Source organism: Furipterus horrens, unplaced genomic scaffold (genome assembly GCF_987537825.1).
Source record: "Furipterus horrens unplaced genomic scaffold, mFurHor1.1.pri manual_scaffold_1, whole genome shotgun sequence".
Lineage (NCBI taxonomy): Eukaryota > Metazoa > Chordata > Mammalia > Chiroptera > Furipteridae > Furipterus > Furipterus horrens.
Window position 1 is genome coordinate 26748558 of NW_028327171.1, and position 20938 is coordinate 26769495.

The window sequence follows — 20938 nt, forward strand, 5'->3', positions numbered from 1 at the left end:
ATAAATTATTATATAAACTTCCATTTTCACCAAGGCAAAGAGTGTGACAGTCTCTCACAAGTTCCAGAGAGCTCTCAGACTGCCCCTCCCTTTGCTGTTGTATTGTCTCCTTGTTCATTTTCATCTTATTTGGGGGAGGGGGAATAATGATATTTGGGTGTTGGGAAAGAGGTCCAGCACACAGTAATTTATTCGGCCAGGGGAATACTCTGATGGTGATCATTATACTGTTCCTTGTCTGAAAAAGGTTAAGAATTGCAAGTATTTTTAGATGTTGGCCAATATATAAATCTTGTAGGAGGGGAGAAAGAAAATTTTCATTAATCATGTGCCAGGTTCTGTGAAATGTATTTTCACATTTACTTTATGTAACATAAGTAATTATTACAACATCCTTGATTTTATCACCATTCAACATTTGGTAAGTGCCAGAAACTAGATTTGAATTCAGATCCAGTGGTCTACCACGTGACAAGAAAAGTTCTCTGCCTTTGGTGATGTGGATACAAGTGTTGTTTCTGTCCTGGAAAAATGGAACTTGGAAAAGCTTTATAGGTTGGAATACACAATTCTTCACAGCATCAAAGAATCTCATCGAGGATAATGAGTACCTGTTGCTCACATTACATGTTTAAGAATAGAGTATATTTCTGATGAATGGTGTAGAAACATTTGAAGTCTGGAATTTTCATCTGCAACAAAAAATGGAAAATTAAAAATTAAGCCTAGCCTCAGTGGGTATCAGGAAAGAGGTCCAGCACACAGTAATTTATTCTGCCAGGGGAATACTCTGATGGTGTTCATCATATTGGGTGTTTTCAACTTATGATAACTCATTGAGCTGTACATGTATGATATGTGCATTTTACTACATGTATGTGAGACTTCATTTTTCTAAAAGTTTACTTTTAAAAAAACTGGTAAAAATAAGTTATTGTAGGAAAAACAGGGTGTTGTTCTAAGTCTGCATAAGCCAAGCAAACCACATGATCACATCCTGATTCTTTCTTTTTTTATCTGTGAAAAATAGCGATAATAGAATAATTTGCCACTTTCTTCCAAGAGATAAGTTTCTATATCTTTACTTGGTCACTACATGGTTGAGTTTCTAATTTAGGGCTTTTTGCCTCCCACCTCCATGGTAAGAAATTAAAGAAAAATGTTTCTTTCATTCCTGTATTTTAAAACAAATTTCCTGTGCTTCTCAGAGCTTGCCAGTAACTCTCACACAATTCTACCTTTTCTTTTTCTTCTGCGTAACCTAACAATGATTTACAAAAAACAAATAACTTGCCCTCACGCAGGTTTGGCTGGGACAAATGAATCCATAAATGTTGTGGGACAATAGGAAAGGATGTTAAATAGACTTTTTCATGAAAATTAGCATGGAGAAAGAAGTTATTTTACTTCCTTTCACAGAAGAATTGTTTCATTTGGATATAATATTCACTCAGAACTTAACCCATTATTTGTTTGACTATCCTGAAAGCAAAGCACAATTGGTCAAATGGAAAACAGAGTGAAAGCATAAACATACTGACAGGAGAGCTCATAAAGAACATATCAAGTTTAATAAAAAAAAAAAAGTTAAACCTTTAAAAAGATAATTTATTGAAAATATGGAATGGAGAAGAGCTGAAGTGGTCATGCAGTCAGAGTTCCTAAATTCATCTTTGAAAGTACAGTCTTACCACCTGTGTAAGCTAGATTATTTCCCTACATGACTTCAGACTGCAGCCTAATTTGAGTAGCTCATTTCATTAACTTTTTTTCAACTTATTTTGAAAATTTTCAAATCTACAGGAGAGTTAAAAATAGTACAAAGAATACCCCATACCTCTCACTTAACTCCACCAATTATTAACTTTTACCATATTTCTGTGCGCTCTCTTTGTATATGCATGTGTTTGTGTTTTTGCTAAATCAATTGAAATTAACTTGCTGATATCACCCTATGTACTCTAACATGTGTCTTTTTAGAACAAGGACATCCTCCTGTATAAACAAAATACCATCTCTATACTTAAGACGTTTAACATTAGGCCCTGGCTGGGTAGCTTAGTTGGTTAGAGAATTGTCTGAATAAGCCAAGGTTGCAGGTTCAAGTCTCTAGTCAGGGCACATACAAGAATCAACCAAAGAATACATAAATAAATGGAACAACAAATTGATGTTTCTGTCTCTCTCTGGCTCCCTCTCTAAAGATCAATAATAAAGAAAAAAAAAAAACTAAAATAAATTTATCATTGATAAATAATAGCATCTAATGTCCTCAATTATCATAATTTCTTTAATCATTTTTGGGGACAAAAAATCCAATAAAAGATCACAATGTATTTAGGAATCATGTATCTTTTAATTTAGAATATTCTTCTCCTGCTCCTTTTTTCTTTTCTTTTTTTCCTGTCTTTCATGATACTGTAGCATGTCCTACAATCTAGATTTGTTTGATGGTTTTCTCATCATAGCTAAACATGTTTGTAGGAAAAACAAATACATGTGCATATACTGTGGATACCTGTTGTTTTCCCATATGCATGTTATGTTTTCCCATTTGTGAGACTTGGCTCACACAGACCATCTCTTTAATTAACATCCTTCCCCTACCATATATTTATAATGCTCAGTTCATTATTTAACCTCCCCTAGATGATTCTCCTAATGCCCTCAATCCTGAAACAATCTTTTAATATCCAGAATACCTTAGCTTTTCTTTTTCTTATAACATTTACAATTTTTAAACTTTGTATTATTATTATTATTATTTATTCACATTTTTTTTTAACCTTCTCTCCAATGAAAGGCTCCTAAGGACTGGCCTAATTTATCTTTGACCTTCTTGGAATCTAGCACATGGTGGTTCACAATGTATATATTTATTTGTTGAATGAATGACTAAATGGATAAATAAATGAGTGAAAATGTCATCTCTGCTTTCTGAGATACAGTGAGTTGGTTAAAAACTTAATTTTTCTTTAAAAGTTTTGAATACTTTCTTCATGAGTATACTTTCTGCACCCAGATAGTCTACTTAATTCTTTTAAAAAATAAAGTTTTAGTTTAATAAAAATAAAATATGTGCATTATATCTCTTGGTATAGTTGTTTTAAAAATCAACCTGCTAAGCATTGAGGGAAGTCTTTTAATGTGGACAGTTTATTCTTTTGCTTTGGAAAATAGTCTTATCATTTTTGATAATGTCCTCTTTTGCATATTTTCTGTTCCCTCTGGAATAAAGTACTATAAAGTCAGATGCTGAAACTTCTGGAATTGATCTCTACATTTCTCCTCTTTCCTTTCACATTTTCTATCTTCTGCTTTCTAAAAGATTTCCTTCCAACCTATTATTAATCTTTATTCAGATTTTTAAAATCACATTTTTAATTTTTAAGAGTTCTGTTTTTGTTTTTTGAGTGGCTTTCTTAGGAGCATCCACTTATTGTTTAATGGATGCAATATCTTTTTAAATCTCCATGGAAATATTACTTAAAACTTATTTTCTTTTGTTCCCTGCACTACCTCTGTTTAAACTTTCTTAAGGTGTTCTTAGTCTATCTTTCCCTCATTCGTATTAAAGGTATTTTATGTATTAAGTATAGAAATGTCTGTGTGCTGAAAAGCTGATTGGGAACTTTGTGCATATGAGCAATGTTTGCCAGCTGCCAGGATGGCTATAGGTTAACTGAATGTTGAGTTAGGCATTATGATATGTAAACTCCCAACTGTCAAAACATGGAGGTCTTTTTTTTCTGACATCATTCAATTTCTTTAGAAAAGAGCACTTCAGTTTTCTGCCTGGGGAATAACGTCTCATTGCTGAAGTGTTACTCAGCAGAGGGCTGTGTGTGTGTATGTGTGTGTTTTGTTCCGGATTCAGATGTTTAGTTGACGCCCTGTTTCCAGCTCTTCCCTCTGTACGATGCCCTCAGCACCCCAAGCCTCAGCTGTATCCTGCTGCAGCAGTTACCACTCATCTTCCATCCATATTCTGTCTACCAGAATTTCCTTAAAATCTCTCACCTTTTGGTGGACACTCCTGTTTTCTTGTTATGGATTTATATGTTTCTTTTCATTTATTTTATATTATTATTATTTTCTAATGCTCACCATAGGATATGTTTATTGATTTTAGAGAAAGAGAAAAGGGGGGAGAGAGAGATCAATTGGTTGCCTTCTATACGCACCCCTTCCAGGGATTGAACCCATAACCTAGATACTATGTGACCTGACCAGGAATTGAACCCATAACATTTTGGTGTACAGGACAACACTCCAACCAACTAAACCAGGGCTATATAAATAAACAAATAAATAAATAGATAAATAGATAAATAAATTTAAATTTATTTACCATCATTTTGGTACAATCTTGAGAAAGAGTAGAGATAAATACATGGAAATATTTCTCAAGATATTGATTCCAGATAAATCAATTTGTCATCTTTAATCAGACAGTGTGCTTAATTTTAAAAGTGTTTGTGTTATAAACTTCCTCCTCAGTATATCTGGTCTTATGAATAGAATAAATTTTCTGCCTAGAAGGTTAAAGAAGTTTTTCTATGTGATTATGGGAATAAGAGCCAGGCAACCTTGGGTGGTTTTAGATTTCCTACTGAGTAATCTGGACAAGGGGGAAGTACTAAAGATACTGCCTAGGGAAGTATGAGATAAACTTTGTCCTTATGATTTTAGAAGTCTGATTACGTATTTACAACTGGGATAAGATAAATGGTCAAATAACTAGAGAAGTTCTACAAACCACTTGTAAAGTTTTTATTCTGCTGTCTGAACCTTTGATTTCCTTAGGTTTTCAAAACCTGGAAAAGAACAAGTTGCAGCATCACCCAGGCAGGCCCCGCCTCAGTCCTACTCATTCACAAAGAATTTCCCCCTTGAGCTACTATGACATGGCCGGGTTAGTCACACCACAGATTCCTCAGGATTGGCTGGGACTGCAAATAAAACACTGTTTGTCCATAATCAAGCTGATAAGCTACAATATGAGTATACACAAGTTCCTCTTCTTAGAATATAATATAAAGCATTTGTTCTTTTCTTTCCTCCTAACATTTTCATGCAAGACCTGGAGAGGAAACCTTGTCTCTGGACAAAAATTCATTAAGAGAAAGAAGCTTAAAATGGGTCTGTTGAACTCTAAAAACCCTAAAGTCAAGCAAGCCCAAATTCTTCTTCTGGGACTTGACTCTGCTGGGAAGTCTACTCTCCTTTACAAATTAAAGTTTGCTGAGGATATTGTGACCTTCCCAACTATAGGTTTCAACGTGGAGATGATCGAGTTGGAAAAGAGTCTTTGGCTCACGGTCTGGGACGTTGGAGGACAGAAGGAAATGAGAACCGTGTGGGACTCTTACTGTGAGCACGCCGATGGGCTGGTGTATGTTGTGGACAGTACGGATAAACAGCGGCTGGAAGACTCCAGGAGAGAGTTTGAGCACATTTTGAAGAATGAACACATTAAAAATGTGCCGGTTGTTCTATTGGCCAACAAACAAGATGTGCCTGGAGCTCTGACTGCCGAAGACATCACCAGGATGTTCAAGGTGAAGAAGCTCTGCTGCGACCGGAACTGGTACGTGCAGCCGTGCTGTGCCCTCACCGGGGATGGGCTGACCGAGGGGTTCAGGAAACTAACGGAGTTTGTGAAGAGCCGTCTGAAATCAAGAATAGACACTTTAACGTTCTTCAAGCAGAACTGAGGTCCAAGCAATGAAAGATGGAGTTGAAAGGGTAATGTTTTATCCTTGCCAAGTGAGAAAAGCAAGTTGCTGAGATGGCAAACTTTTCTGAGATGTTATTTCACCTAAATTAAGTTAAACAATTCAGAATAATAGCTATAAAATATTTTTGGCCAGGCACTTTAGCAAACTGTGGTAATAATAATTGAGAATGAAAAATTTACAATTTTGTGCATGTTGGAGGGGTCAGAAAAATCATATTTTGTACTAACTAAATTATTGCTTTATTATTTTTATGACTACGAAGTAAACTGTCTGCTAAGAGAGTCAGAATTCTTTCAGACTGTTTTCAGCTGTTACAGGTATTAAATTTCTACCACACTCCTATGTAATAGCTGGGTGATATGAAAAAAAACAAAAAAACTTTAAATTATGGAGAGGAAAAGTTTGATGTTACCATTTTGTAAATCTCAATCTACCTCCTATATACATTTTTTTTTCTTCTGGATTCCTGCCAGCTTTTTGAAATCTATTGCTGGGAACTTTATACAATGAATCAAAAAATGAACTCCAGGTTGTTAACTGAACAGAGGCTATATTCTCTTATACGGAGCAAAAGTTTGTACCTTAAAGCTCTGGGATCAGGTAGTATTTTAGAGATTAGGGCAAGGCCTGAGATTATAGCTCAGCTCAAACTGCAGCCCCAAGACTGGCTTCAGTATAATTTAGTATAACAGTCATTACTTGGGAACTATATACAGTTCACTGATCAAGCAGGAACCAGAGCCAGACTTTGCCCTCAGAGACAAAATTCAAAGGGAGTAACGATATAAAGTTAATCTCTAGACCAGGACAATGAATGCCATGTGATATAACAGGAGAGACTCTTTCTGACTTGGAAAAACAGCAAGTGCTTCATGCAGGAAGTGGTATTTGAGAGCGTCCCCAACTCCTGGGGATCACACAAAGGTACAAGGTAGTCACTGCAAGTTCCCATCACTAGGAGACTCTCCAGAGAAGCTGTAGGGGAGAGCAGGAAGAGGGAAGGGACCAGGGATTGAATTGGAATTTCTCCGAGAGCCTCAGAACTCAGGAGGAGGCCCTAGGACTGACTTTTTCCTCCTCCAGAAAGGCTCATTTGTGCTCGAAGCAGGCTTCAGGCCTCTACAGCAGTCCCTGGCACCCCAATATTAAGGCCACAGAGGAAAATAAAGGTATAGTAAAACAAGGGTGCCAGGCCCTGGATTCCTGCCACCATTTTCTTCTCTCATCTTTGCCTTGATTTGTTCAGCAAAGACAGGAGGAGCTAACTTCTGTGCGACATAGTAGCAATTAAAATAATAAAGTAGACATGCACATAATAATAGTTGCCATTGCTTAATACTTGTGTGTGCCAGGCATTGTGCTAAACACTTCTATACATCTTCTCATTTAATGTTCACAACTGCCCTGAAAGAAGTAGGTGTTATCTCAATCTTACAGCTGAGAGTACTGAGACTAAACAAGGCAAAACAGCAATAACAACCATAAGAAGAGACTGGTGTTTAACTAAGGAGTGGCAGAGCCAAGATTCAAATTTATATGTGTGACTTTAAGGCCTGTGCTGTTAATTGCCATGATAGTGTTTTATAAATTAGTTATAGTCTCTGTCTTCAATGAGCTTATAATACACAATGAAGAATAAATCCAGGCTAAATTAAAAATTGAGCTACCATATGATCCCGCAATCCCACATTTGGGTAAGAAAATGAAATCACTATCTCAAAGAGATATCTCCGGTCCCATGTTCAGTAGAGCATTACTTACAATAGCCAAGACATGGAAAGAACCCAAGTGTCCACTGATGGAGGAATAGATAAAGAAAATGTGGCATATATGCACAACAAAATATTATTCAGCCACAAAAAGAAGAAAATCCTGCCATTTGCAATGAGATGGATAAAACTGGAAGGCATTGTGCTAAGTGAAATAAGCCACATAGAGAAAGACAAATACCATACAGTCTCACTTATATGTAGAATCTAAAAAAGCCAAATTCATAGCAACAGAGGGTAGATTGTTGGGTGCTGGGAGCTGAGAGGTAGGAGAAATGGGGAGAGATTGCTCAAAGGGTACAAACTTTCTATAAGGTAGGTAAGTTCTGAGGATCTAATGTACAGCATGGTGACCATAGTTAATAATGCTGTATTGTATACTTGAAATTGGCCAAGGGATTACATTTTAAGGATTCTTACAAAAAAGAAAAAACAAACTATGTGACGGGATGTTAACTCAAGTGTAAGAATCCTTTTACAATGTATATCGAATTGAGTTTTATACTTTAATATATTATTATATATGCAATATATAAGCCCTGGCTGGTTTAGCTCAGTGGATTGAGCGTCGGCCTGCGAGCTAAGTGTCGCTGGTTCGATCTTCCAGTCAGGGTACATCAGAGAAGGAAAACTCTGACTCCAAAAAACCTCCGCTGCCTTGCGGCATACCTCTTCAGGGGAAAGGCTAAGGGAGTAAACCCCGACAGAAAATCCGGAGCCGGAGTCCCTAAGGTGCTTTGACGTTGTAGTCAACACCGGCAACTCCTGCGGCGCACCTGAAGACAAGCTGTATTGACTCCGTCTTTCCCTTGGACCCTTCAGCTGCGAAGAGAGGGGGGGTCTGCTGCATGGGCAACAGCAGACCCTCCATATTACCCTGCCCAGGCTCTGTAGCTTCAGCGTCATCGCAAGATGTCGATTCAACACGGGAGGAGACAGATACCATGTCACTCCCGAGTCGGACTGCACAGCCATTCTCGGCGGTGCAGATAGACTCTTAAGAAGCTACACCATCGTCTCTCGAGACGGACGGCTGCCAACAACGACGACGATATGCAATATATAATATATTTTATCAATTATACGTCAATAAGTCTGTATGTGGGGCGTGAGACTAAATCCAGGCTGACATATATCACCTTTTATAATAAGAAGTTTCTTTGAAAAAACAAGCCAGGCAGAATAAATTGAGTGCAATAACAGAGATATAAGAAAAATGTTGAAAGACTGTGGCAAAAAACAGTTTCTGATTTGAGGAAGACCTCATATCAAAGTTTTTCTGAAGGTTCACAAAATGATTAAATCCTCAGAAATGCATCATTCCTGAACGTTTTCCATGTGTTGTTTTTAGTCTTCTTAATCTTAAAATTAGGAGTCACTAACCGATGTGTATAGAAAAATGTCTAAATTTTGAACAGAAAATGTGTCCTGGTGTCCTGAGATTTTGGTAGTTTGAATTAAGTCAAGCCCATTTTGTGGCCTAGTCTTAGCATAATATAAGATTTAGAGAAAACAGTCCCCCAAAATATTGAAAGCAATTAAAACCTTCACTTCAGAAAGCTCTGGGTGTGTACAGCAAACACAGAGGTTCAGACACACAGCTAATGTAGAGTAAAACCTATGAAGCAGCTCTTTCTATTTGTCAGTTCAACATCCCTCTCCACACAGCAGCTATTCCTCAAAATCTCTACTAATATTTTCTCAGAAACTTGAACAGTCTCATGCCCTTTTCCCTTTCTTCCCTGGGATCAAATTTATTTTCTTCCATCAGTCAACTGCTTTCTTTTCAATGTAAATTTTACCAATTTTTCCTTTCTGCTTTCCCTCACATGTTCTTCTCCAACACACACACACACACACACACACACACACACATTTTTACACCCTTCGCTCTGATCTACTAACAAAGGCCAAAACTGAGGGAAGAGATAAAGGTTAGGTGGACAATAGCGTATATTGCTTAGCAGGTGAAAAGAAAGAGGCTATGAATATTAATGCCTTGATATTTATTATTGTCATACATTTTATTCTCTGTTATCTGTATGTAAGAAAGCAAAACTTTTAATTTATCAAAATAGCATACTGTCCTGGGTCTACAGCAACCGAAAGCAGAACACTGCTGAAAAGTTCCTTGGTTAAAGATTTCAAGAGTCTTAAAGAAAATAACAGTTAAGTATTTCTATCTAATGTTCTAAGTATCTCCAAGTTGGAAAAAAAAAATTGCCACAGAGCATAAGAATAAAGAATGGCAAATAAAAAAAGCAGCAGCAGTGACTGATATGTGTTAAAATTAATTGTTGTCAGTTTAAAAAGCTGATATTTGGACTTGATCTTTTGCTGCAAGCAGGCTGGTGTTGCCATTGGAAGACTGCGTAAAAATGTGATGGTGTGTGTGATCTGTGACTCCTGTGTGTGCATATGTGGCTCCTACCAGGGGTGCTGTGTGATCTGTGGAGGCCCTGGAGTCTCTGATGCTTATAATTGTAAGGAGTGCACCATAGAAATGGTTGCCCAAAGACTGTCAATTTGGGGATTCCTAACACAGATCTCTTCTTCGAATGCAAAGAATGCAGCTTCAAGGAGAGATCATTGGTGGGTTGCCTCTTCCTATCCTCCACCTAATGACAGCAGAAAGGAGTGGAGCACAGAGTGTCACCCACATTATTTTTGTTAATGCCCTGGCAACTGTCCACCCTTCCCTCTCGTCTCACTCAGCTCACGTGGTGGGGATAAGAAAGGATTCTTCTCAGAGCACTCTGGCAGGCTGTATCAGAGAAAAATGATAGATTAGTTCATGATTTTTCTTGAAGTCAAGAAGCAAGACTCTGTTTCCCACACCTCTACAACAGGAAGAAGATCATTTCAGTCTTCTGTCTGAAGAGTCAGCTCTGATGGCAGTTGTCCACGATGAAACATTTGCAGTGTGGTAGCGAGCCTTCAGCCATGTTGTGGTTTGTGTGGTTTTTCTTCTGAGAAATTGGAAACCCTTTCTTCTTCTGTTATAGTAATAAAGTAGGGGTTTACTTTCTGGTAATCATTCATCATCTCAATTAAAAAAAAAAAAAAACACAACAACTTCATGTTCTCTGATGATGAACAAATTGGGTTCTGCCAAAGCAAGGGAAACAGAGAATTTCAGATGAGGAGTCCCTTGTGAGTGGCATGAGGGACAACCACAGAGGCTGTGGAAATTGAGCACGTGCAGGAATAGCTGAGGACAGCCCTGCAGGGCTCCTGCAGACCTTGGATTGGCCTGCTTTTGTTTGCATGAGCGCCCTCTCTCCAGAGAGAGACCAAGAAATAGAAAGAAGAAAGAGAGACATCTTCTTTCGTGGTGCTAATGATTATTAACATAATTTGAGATATAGTATCACAGGGGTTTCAGCCCACCAGATTTTCTGCACAGTATTCACTGTTAGCAAATTGAATTCCTTCAAGCATGGGAAAGCACATTTTACCTTGCCAGTGCCACACAAATATTAAACTTGGTTATTAGATGACTTAACCCTATGAATGGTATTTTCACAAATATTACCTCATTTTGTTCTTGCCAAGTCTCATAACAAATATTACCAACACTATTTTAACAATATGAAGAACTGATTAAGCAGTTACTGAATCTAGTCCTCTTATTTCCAAGATTTAAAAAAAAAAAAAATGTAAATGTTAGCATGCAATGAATTTAACAATAATGTGTCACATACCACGTTATTTTACCATTACATTTCTTTGTTCCTATAACCGAGTGGGACTGGTCAGAGTATTTCTTGGACCAAATACCTAGGAGCCATCTCCCTTTTCCCCTCATATCTCACATCTGTCAGCAAATGCAGGCTCTCCCTCCCTTCAAAATACATCTCCCTCCTGCTACTGCTACCACCAGGCCACCATCAGTTGTCACCTGGATGGCTGACTTTTACATGCAGAATTCTGCAGGGCAGGTCTAAGAATGAAAGTTAGATCACATACTGCCCTGCCTTAAAGCCCCTCTAGCCACACTTGCCTTAATGTCCCCATGTCACTTCTAATTTGCCACAGTCTCAGGCTCTTCAACTTTCTGTTCCCCAGTTTAGAACATATTCCTCAGGCCTTCAATGCTTCCCACTTCACATCTTTCAGGCCTCCAACCAAATATGCAGAGGCCTTCCCTGACTCCTTTTCTAAATGGACCTCCTCCTCCCTGCCACTCAGTGCTTCTAACCCTGCTTTATTATTTTTTTCATAGCTTTTGTAATGGCCTCAGTTTATTATTTATTCATTGTCTTTTCCCTCCTCGGGAGCAGGGACTTTTTTCACTGTTCAGTCCTAGAACAGTACAGAGAATGTATTTAAAGGATATTTGTAGAGCAGATGAGTGAATGGTCTGGGCCCTAGAGTGAGGTCTTCTCAGCATCCCAGGCTGCCTCTCAGGATGGAGTTCTGATGCAATCATGGAGAGTAAAATGAATAGCAGATTTGGATGGAGGACAGTGTCACTATAACCTCAGCATCCCACTGACATGTCCATCCCTCAGGAGCAATGTGCTGGACTGAAAGCAACAAAGGCTTTGGAGACAGAAATGAGTGGGAATTTTTGTTTGTTACTGGTACTAGTTTTCAGGTGAGACCATATGGTATTTGTATTTCTCTGAGTGGCTTATTTCACTTAGCATAATAATCTCCAAGGTAAGATTTCCCTTTTCCCTTCCTTCCTTTCTTCCTTCCTCTCTCCCTTTCTCCTTTCTTTCTTTCTTTCTTTCTTTCTTTCTTTCTTTCTTTCTTTCTTTCTTTTTTCTTTCTTCCTTCTTTCTTTCTTTCTTTCTTTCTTTCTTTCTTTCTTTCTTTCTTTCTTTCTTTCTTTCTTTCTTTCTTTCTTTCTTTCTTTCTTTCTTTCTTTCTTTCTTTCTTTCTTTCTTTCTTTCTTTCCTGCTGGGTAGGAAATATATCACAGCTTTTTTTTTTTTAATCCATTCGTGTACTGATGGGCACTTGGACTGTTTCCAGATCTTGGCTACTATAAATATTGCTGCAATGAACATCGTTGTACATATATTCTTTTGAATTGCTGTTTCTAGTTTCTTAGTATATATTACCAGAAGTGGGACCACTGGGTAAAAATGCAGTTCCATTTTAATTTTTTGAGGAACCTCCATACTGTTTTCCACAGTGGCTGCACCAGTCTGCATTCCCACCACAGTGCAAAGGGTTCTCTTTACTCTATATCATCACCAGCACTTGTTTGTTGATTTGTTGATGGTAGCCATTCTGACATGTTTGAGATGATATCTCATTGTGGTTTTAATTTGCACTTCTCTGACGATTAGTGACATTGAGATTTTTTTCATATGTCTATTGGCCATCTGGGTGTCCTCTCTGGGGAAGAGTCTATTCAGTTCCTTTGCCCATTTTAAAATTGTGTTGTTTGTCTTCCTGGTGTTGAGTTGTATAAGGTCTATAAATTTTCAAAATTAACATCTTATCAGATGTATCATTAGCAACTATGTTCTCCCATTCAGTGGGTTTCCTTTTTGTTTTGTAGATGGTTTCCTTTGCTGTGCAAAAGATTTTTAGTTTGATGTATTCCCATTTGTTTATTTTTGCTTTTGTTTCCCTTCCCCAAGGAGATATATCAGAAAAAAATATTTAAAAATTTACAACCCATCAGAGAACTTGGAAAAAGAGTAGCATTAAGACTAGTGTGTTTTTCACTTAAATCCACCATTTATAACAATTATGACATACTTGCACATACTCTCTTCACACACACACACACACACACACACACACAGATTGTAATCATCTTAACACTTCACACCTAAATACTTCATCATCCATCTCCTTAGAATGAACATTCTTTTACATTACACACAAAATTTTAAGCATTAATTAAATATCATCTAATAGTCTATAATCAAATTCCTCCCAAATAGAATTTATTTATAGAATTTATTTGATCTACTGCATTTGTTTATGCCACTTTTAATTTAGAATATTTTCCCTGCCTTTCTCTGTTTTTTCATGACCTAGAAATTTTGAAGAGTCCAGGCCAAATAATTTGAAGCATGTCCCACAGTCTGGATTTGTCTGATTGTTTCTTCATGTTTAAATTCAGGTTAAACATTTTTGGCCAGAATATTCTTCAGGTGGTGGTGTACTTCCCACTGCATCCATTAGGGGGCACTTAGTGTCCGTTTGGTTATTATTGAAGATGTGAAATTTGATCACTTCCTTTAAGGTAGGGTCCACTACATTGCCCCAAGGTAAAAATAGAACTTTCCCCTCTGTTCTTAAGTAATTTGATATGATAAGTAGGATATTTTGAAACTATATGGATAACCTGTTCCCCAAAAGCCTTTCTCTTAATGCTTTTGGCATGCACTGATGATCCTTTCCTGAATCAGTTATTATATGGAAACTGCAAAATGGTGATTTTTCTAAGCCTGTCATTCCTTGTACGTTTATTAGCTGACATTCCTCTGTAAAAAAGAGCTTTCTCTTTAGCTCTTTTCACAGATACTTTCAAAATTCAAGTTTTATAGTCCAGTATTACTCAAACTGAGTTCCTTTGATCATCAGTATCAACATGACCTGCAAACTGATTAAAAATGTAAGCCCTCAAATGCCATCCCACACCTATTAATCAGAATACTGTATTTGGGGGATGGGGGAAATTCCTGGAATCCATGTTGTTACTGACACTGTTTTAATCCATTTCTGTCATTATTCTTTTTGATGCTCAAACTGTCCCAAATTTGCCCAGGGGAAGCCCCTTCAAATCACCTATTGTTTGGTTGATATGTCCATATTAATCTTTGAGTAATTCCTTGTTTGAGAGAATACTGAGTCACCTTGTACTTTCCCTACTCTATTGCCTCACATCTGAAATTAACCATTTCTCCAAGAAACCCCAGTTTCTTTCTTTGTGGAGGTATTTAAAAGTCAAATAATGATGCTAGCTGTGCTCATTGTTACTGGGATGTCCCTGTTTATGAGCCTGTACAGGAGTAAAAGCAAGGAAGTATATATTTAAAAAAATATTTATACCTCCAAATTGAATCCACACCATAGGAGTTTTCCTTATCTTCACCACTCCTGATTTGCATCAATGATCTCTTCTCCTACAATGAACTTTGATTCCAAAAGCATCTGTATATTGTGGATAAAAAAGGGGTTCTACAGAAAGTAACTTCACAGGACTATCTGATCATAAATTCATAAATGGGGAGTTTGCAGTGGGTAATCATGCCCCAGACATGTAACTTCTTTGGTAAAAAGGTCTATCTTTGCCCGAAGCAAGCCCTGTCCATTATTTTTGTGCACCTGGGTTAATACACCACTGAAATAAGGGTAATCACCCTCAAGAAAGCACATAATCTTGTTAATTATCTTAGAACTCAGATCCACCTTGCCTTCTCCCACCTCCATATCATCTTCCTTACCTTTCCTCACTAAGTCCAAATGCATAGAAGAAACCACAAAACTCAATCTCTGGAACATTTGAGAACTTGCTTCCTGGCACTGTCCTCAGTTTGGCTCAAATAGAATCTTATAAAAATTCTCTATAGGTTTAGACATGTCTTAAGTCAACAATTATTATTATTATATTAAAGAAGAAATTCTTCTTTGTATAACAAATTGATTTTCATATGTCTCTGCTCAAGCTCTATGTAAAGTGGCATTTTGTTTCTAAATTAGGTTGGATTTTCACTTTAAATAATTTTCCACTTGAGTTCAATGTACCTACTTGAGTTGCCTATTAATGATAAATGTGAGAGATTATGGTGACAAGATATCATCCTCGGTTTACCAAAGGATCACTCCCATTATTTATATAGTTATCTTTCTGCTCTTGTTTTAAAGCAGATGATTCATTTATCCTATAACATAATGTTCTGTTAAAAAAATACACTGATCCTAATTTGTAGAAATAAGCCCCACACACCTATATACACACATATGTAAAGTTACATGAAAATATAAAACACACCAAAAATGTGTGGGTGGTTCTATTATAGATGGTTAGAATTCCTTCTATTTCTCAGTACTTCCCAAATTTTATGTAGTGTGCGTTATTTTTATACTTGGGGAAAATGTTATTTTCAAAAGAGCTTTTTAATCTTCATAGTCTACATAAAACATAGTCTTAGAACTGTCATTTCAACTGCATTGACCTAAAGTAATAAGGAATAATTTTATAGATCAGAAATAATACAATGTACGGACACATGGGGGCATTGTAACCAAGTTTTTATAATTTAAGAAAAATAACCTAGGAACCAAAAAACAAAATAGCTTATATGTATTGAGCATTCTTTAGCGGCTAAGTTTTGTTCTAAGAATTTACATGTATTATTTCACTGAACACTCACATTAACTCTGTGGGGTAGTATTTGGTTGGCCAAAAAATTTGTCAGTTTTTTCCATGAGCGCTTAGTTGTTTTTAACTTCATTTGAAACAATTTTTGTTAGATTGTATTGTGACAGCTGTCATGTCAGCATGCATTTAAAAAATATATCAAAATTGGTGAAGTTTTGTGTAGCCATTTTAATATTGAAGCTAGAAGAAAATATGCAACATTTTTGGCATATTATGCTTTATTATTTCCAGAGAGGTAAAAGCTCAATTAAAATGCAAAAAGAAGATTTGTGCAGTGTATGGAGAAGATGCTGTGAATGATTGAACATGTCAAAAGTGGTTTGCAAAGTTTCATACTAGAGATTACTTGCTGGACAATGCTCCATGGTTGGGTAGACCAGTTGAAGTTGACAGTGACCAAATTGAGACAGTAATTGAGAAAAATCAACATTATACCACATGGGAGATAGCTGATATAATCAAAATATTCTCATTTACTGGAAGGAGATCAGAGACTCGAAGCCACACAGCCACCTAAATTGTGAAAGACATTTACTGTGGTCTTTGTGTACTCGTGGAATCACGTTCCTACAGTCAGTTGTTTGGTGAGCATTCGATACTGTACCTCTGTGTAAAGGTTTAATTTTCTTAATTTTTAAATGATTTCCCCATGCTGCATTCAGAGTCTAAGAACAGCTAGGAGTTAGAGAATGAATATTAAACAAAATTTAGTTTTTCATCAGAAACAAAAAGTTTGAAAAATAGTGATGGATATACAAATCCCTGTTAGCATTTTACTGCATTTTCTTCCAATCTATTTTTCTTCAGTGTGTGTATGTAACCAAGAGACCTTTTTTTTCTGATAATTTAGTAATTTGCTGTTTAAATCTACATCACAAATGTACAGAAGACATGACACAGTTAGCATACATCTCTTAACCATATTATTATGTATCTTTCAGATTCATCATTTTTCAGTGCAGATTCAAAATTTTAATGAAGCAGATATACCATAACTTAATAATTTTTCTACTATTGAATTTTTAGACTGCAGCCAATTTTTCATATACTAATTTAGCAACAAATGTCTTCATGCCTGTATTTCTTCTCCCCCATATTTATCCTTTCATTTAGCAAATATTGACAGAAAGCTTAAAGAATATCAGGCACTGTATTAGGTGGTGGGTTTAGGATCCACCCCCCCAATAGGTTAGTAAACTGCTTTCTAAAAGGTCAACATCAGGTTAGTCTAAGTAAATTGTTTAAAAAGAAAGAAAAAAGATATGTAAAAACTTTTAGTCATTAGATGATGGATGACTGCAGCATTATGTGTTGAAGACCTCAAAATAAGTAGATATGTTTGTAGATTTCAAGTCACCAATGACAAGAAAAAATGCCAAAATTTATAGTAGTTTTTGCTTAACTATGACTCAAAATCCAGACACAATAAAGGAAAATAGTGATAAATTTGACTATAAAAAACAAAAATTATAGGAAACATTATAAACAAAGTCAAAAGACAAATATCAAACTGGGAGTTAATATTTGCAATATACAGTCAGCCTTCTGTAATCACAGATCCCACTTGGTGGAGACAACCGATGAATGGCAAATATGTGGAAAAAAGTTACCTTGTTGCTGATGTGTACTGTAGTGGGTCCTATGATGGTTTCTCTGAACATTTAGAGACTTTTTTCTTGTCATTTATTTACTAACTAATACAGTATAACAACTATTTACATAGCACTTACATTGTATTAGGTGTTTTAAAGTATGTGGAAGGATATACATAGGTTATGTGCAAATATTACACCATTTTCCTTAAGGGACTTGAACATCCTTGGATTTTGGTATCAGCAGGGGATCCTGAAAACAATCTCCCTTGGATACTGAGGAACAACTGTATATCATACATAAAGATCGTATGTTTCTAATAGAAAAGAACACAAGATAAAATTTAAAAATAACCAAGACCCTATAGAAAAATGTACAAAAACATGCACACAGTTCACAATAAACCATATTTAAACAACCCTTAAACAGTGAAAAAAAAATCCTCAGCTCCATTATTAGAAAAATACAAATGAACACTATATTTAGATATCATTTCTAACTTATCATGTTTGCAGCAATGTTTAAGTTTGACAAGATATTCTGTAATTCTGTTCTTGAAGCTGTGGGAAAAGACAGCCTTATCCAATGCTGGTGGAAATACAAAATGGTGTGACCTCTGCAGAGAATTGGGATATGTATCTAACAAAGATACAGTTACATTTACCTTTTAATGTGGTATTCTTACATATAGGAATTTGAAATGACAAATATGCAAGGTTAATCACTGTGGCATTATTTGTAACAGCAAAATATTGGAAATAACCTAAACATTCTCCCATAGGAAACTGGTTAAAAAACAAGTTAGCCAATATCCCAGAAGGCAAGAACGTGGCTTTCAAAAGGAGAGGCAAACCTCTGTTCGTGCATCAAAGAACCAAGAAGGAAGTTGACCTGGAAGTTGCAGTGGATATCCTAGCTGAGTGACCCACAGCACAATTTAGAACCAGTAAAGAAACCTGTACCTGAGTGGGTTATCCTGATAGGTGTCTGCACTCATCTTGGTTGGGTACCATTGCAAATGCAGGCAATTTTGGTAGCCATCGCTGCCCTTGCCACGGGTCCCACTATTGAGCATCTGGCAGGATCGGGAAGGGGTCTGCACCTCTCAACCTTGAGGTTCTTTTATATGAGTTCACCAGTGATAACATGGCACTTGTTGTCTAGAGACTTAAACTCAAATCATAGGCTCTTTCAGTCTTTATATCACCTCAGAGCAGGTCTTCTGTATGTCAAGTTGGTTGATTTGGAATATTTAAGATTTGCTAATAAGGTACTTGCTAATGTTAATGTGAAGTAAATTGAGTTTAATGTTGAATACTTTCAAGCATTCACCCAATGAAGCCACTATTAAACATTGTTGAGCTCAGTAAAAATAGAAAAGATGGTCATGAATTATAACATGTTGAATAAATAAAAACAAAAACTGAAAGTCCATTTAATGAATGTCATTAAAAATATAAGAGCACAAAATGTAAAGAAAAAGTGGGAATGGGGGAGAGGAAATTTCTTTTATACAGGAAAATGTGGAGGGCATGATAGAATTGGAAAGCCACTATTTTGCAACTGCAAAGTAATAACTAACCTTGGGTAAACACATCTTATTTATAAAATAAGATCACAAAATGATTTCCTGAAATATCTTCTGGCTCTTCTGTGGTTTAGGATTAACAAACTTTGAAATGAAAAGCCTTGATCAGATAAAGGAAAAGCTAGGGGATCCTTCCTTTTGTATATTTTTTCCTTTCTCTCCAAAGCTGAAAATTCACCATTTATAAGAATAAGATGAGCATATTTTCAGTTTCCTGACCTTGAATTCTTTTCATCTTTTGTCATGAGGCTATGAGGTATATTGGAACTACCTGCTAAAGGAGGCTTCATCATAAACAAAATTGAAGACAGATGTCAAATTGTGAGTTAATATCTATAATATGTATCATAGGTAAAACTCTAATGTCCCTAATGTAAATATCACATTGTTTTATGTTGTTAAAGCAGTGGAGAAAAAGAGCCTGTTTAGCCTGTTGAGGCAGATAAAGTATCCCATCTTCAGCCTAAAGCACTTATTTTCAGAGGTAAGTAAAGCCTCCCAATGTTACTCTGATTTCTCCCTAGGAGACCAGGCTAGAGGGTAGAAGTCCATAATAATGTTGCTCCAACTCAGGTTGACACAGGTCACACACACATTTTGTAACAGTGGGGAATTGTAACCCACTGTACCATTCTTTTGACTCTAATATGTAGCTTGTGTATAAACAGCATGTTTGTGTAAGAATCCTAGAAACTAACTTCAAAAGATATAGACTCTGACCTTCAGTCATCTCAGCTCTAGAGGATCTGCTGATCCTTAACCATGAAGCCAGGATGACATGGAGCCAGGATGGTGTGGAACCAGGATGACGTGGAGCCAGTATGACATAAAGCGAGGATGACTCACACTGAATGGACTGTGCTCATCTGCATGTAGAGAATTTTTCAACCCCCTCCCTTGATCTCTTTGTTCTGCTTTCCTTCTCCCTTTTTATAAAAACCTCTGCCTGCACTGAAATGTTAAGATGGGTTTTGAGACAAGTGTTCCTTACCTTTCAGATTGCTGGTATCTGAATAAATCACTTTCCTTTCCCCCCACACCTGTCTCATGAGTTTGCTTTCATTATGGCAGGCAGCTGGACCTGGGTTCGGTTAGTTTCATCCTGCTATGTCTGGTCAGTGCGTTGTATACCTGTTTGCCTGATATGAATGTTAATAGTATTCTTTTCACTCTCCAAAGTATCTAAGTTTGGACCATATATGGTTTTTCTACTTCTAGGACACTTCTGATGCTTTTTAGGGAAGACTTCATTTGGCTGATGTTGAAGGATAAATGCCAAGCTGGAGAGAGGAAAAAGAAAAGACTAGAATGTGGTAGGCAGAATAATGGTCTCCCTAAGATGTCATTGTTTTAATCCCTGGATTTTACCTTACACAGCAAAAGGAAAAATGATTAAATGTGTTGAGATGGGAAGATTAGCGTGGATTATCCAGGGCAACCCAATCTAATCACACAAATCTTTAAAATCAGAGAAACTTTCCTGGCTTAGTTATTAGAGAGAGCAGTGACTATGAAAGAATACTCAGAGAGATGTAACATTGCTGGCTTTGAAGGTAGAATAAGGGTATCGTAAACCAAGAAATGTAGGCAGCCTCTAGTGGCTCAAAAAAGCAAGGAAACATATTCTCCCCTGGAGCTTCTGTATAGGAAGATAGACCTGCCAACATTTACAGAACTGTAAACTTATATTATTTTAAGCCATTGATTGTGTGATAATTTGTTACAGCAGTAATAGGAAACTTATACAGGGAAATGAAAACATTTCTAATGAACCTTGAAGGATTCAATAAGTCATCCATTCCTTTAACAAATATTCAAGTCCTTATACACCCCTGACCCAATGGTAAATAAGATGGACTTCTCAAGGAGTTTACAGCCCTGGAGAAAGAAG

General features: G+C 36.7%; 1 protein-coding gene across 6 annotated transcripts; it reads left to right on the top strand.

Annotated features, from left to right (window-relative positions):
- The first annotated feature begins 5005 nt into the window (after positions 1-5005).
- ARL14 (ARF like GTPase 14) lies at positions 5006-20084 on the top strand. 6 transcript variants are annotated; one of them, XR_016510483.1, is made up of 3 exons: positions 5006-6910; positions 18241-19531; positions 19783-20084. XR_016510483.1 is itself a non-coding variant. In XM_090273393.1 (2 exons), exon 1 carries the CDS (start codon positions 5139-5141, stop codon positions 5715-5717), a length of 579 nt encoding a protein of 192 aa, XP_090129519.1. In that variant the 5' UTR covers positions 5006-5138; the 3' UTR covers positions 5718-5748; positions 18241-20084. The 6 variants fall into 6 exon arrangements, 3 of the variants coding, with proteins under 3 accessions (XP_090129519.1, XP_090129533.1, XP_090129542.1); XR_016510486.1 differs by adding an exon at positions 10360-10461 and having other exon boundaries at positions 5006-5590; positions 18241-20084; XR_016510482.1 differs by having other exon boundaries at positions 18241-20084.
- The last annotated feature ends 854 nt before the right edge of the window (positions 20085-20938 follow it).

Excerpts from the sequence above, each read along its gene's own strand:
- ARL14 (XM_090273393.1), top strand. The coding sequence starts at position 5,139 with ATGGGTCTGTTGAACTCTAAAAACCCTAAAGTCAAGCAAGCCCAAATT.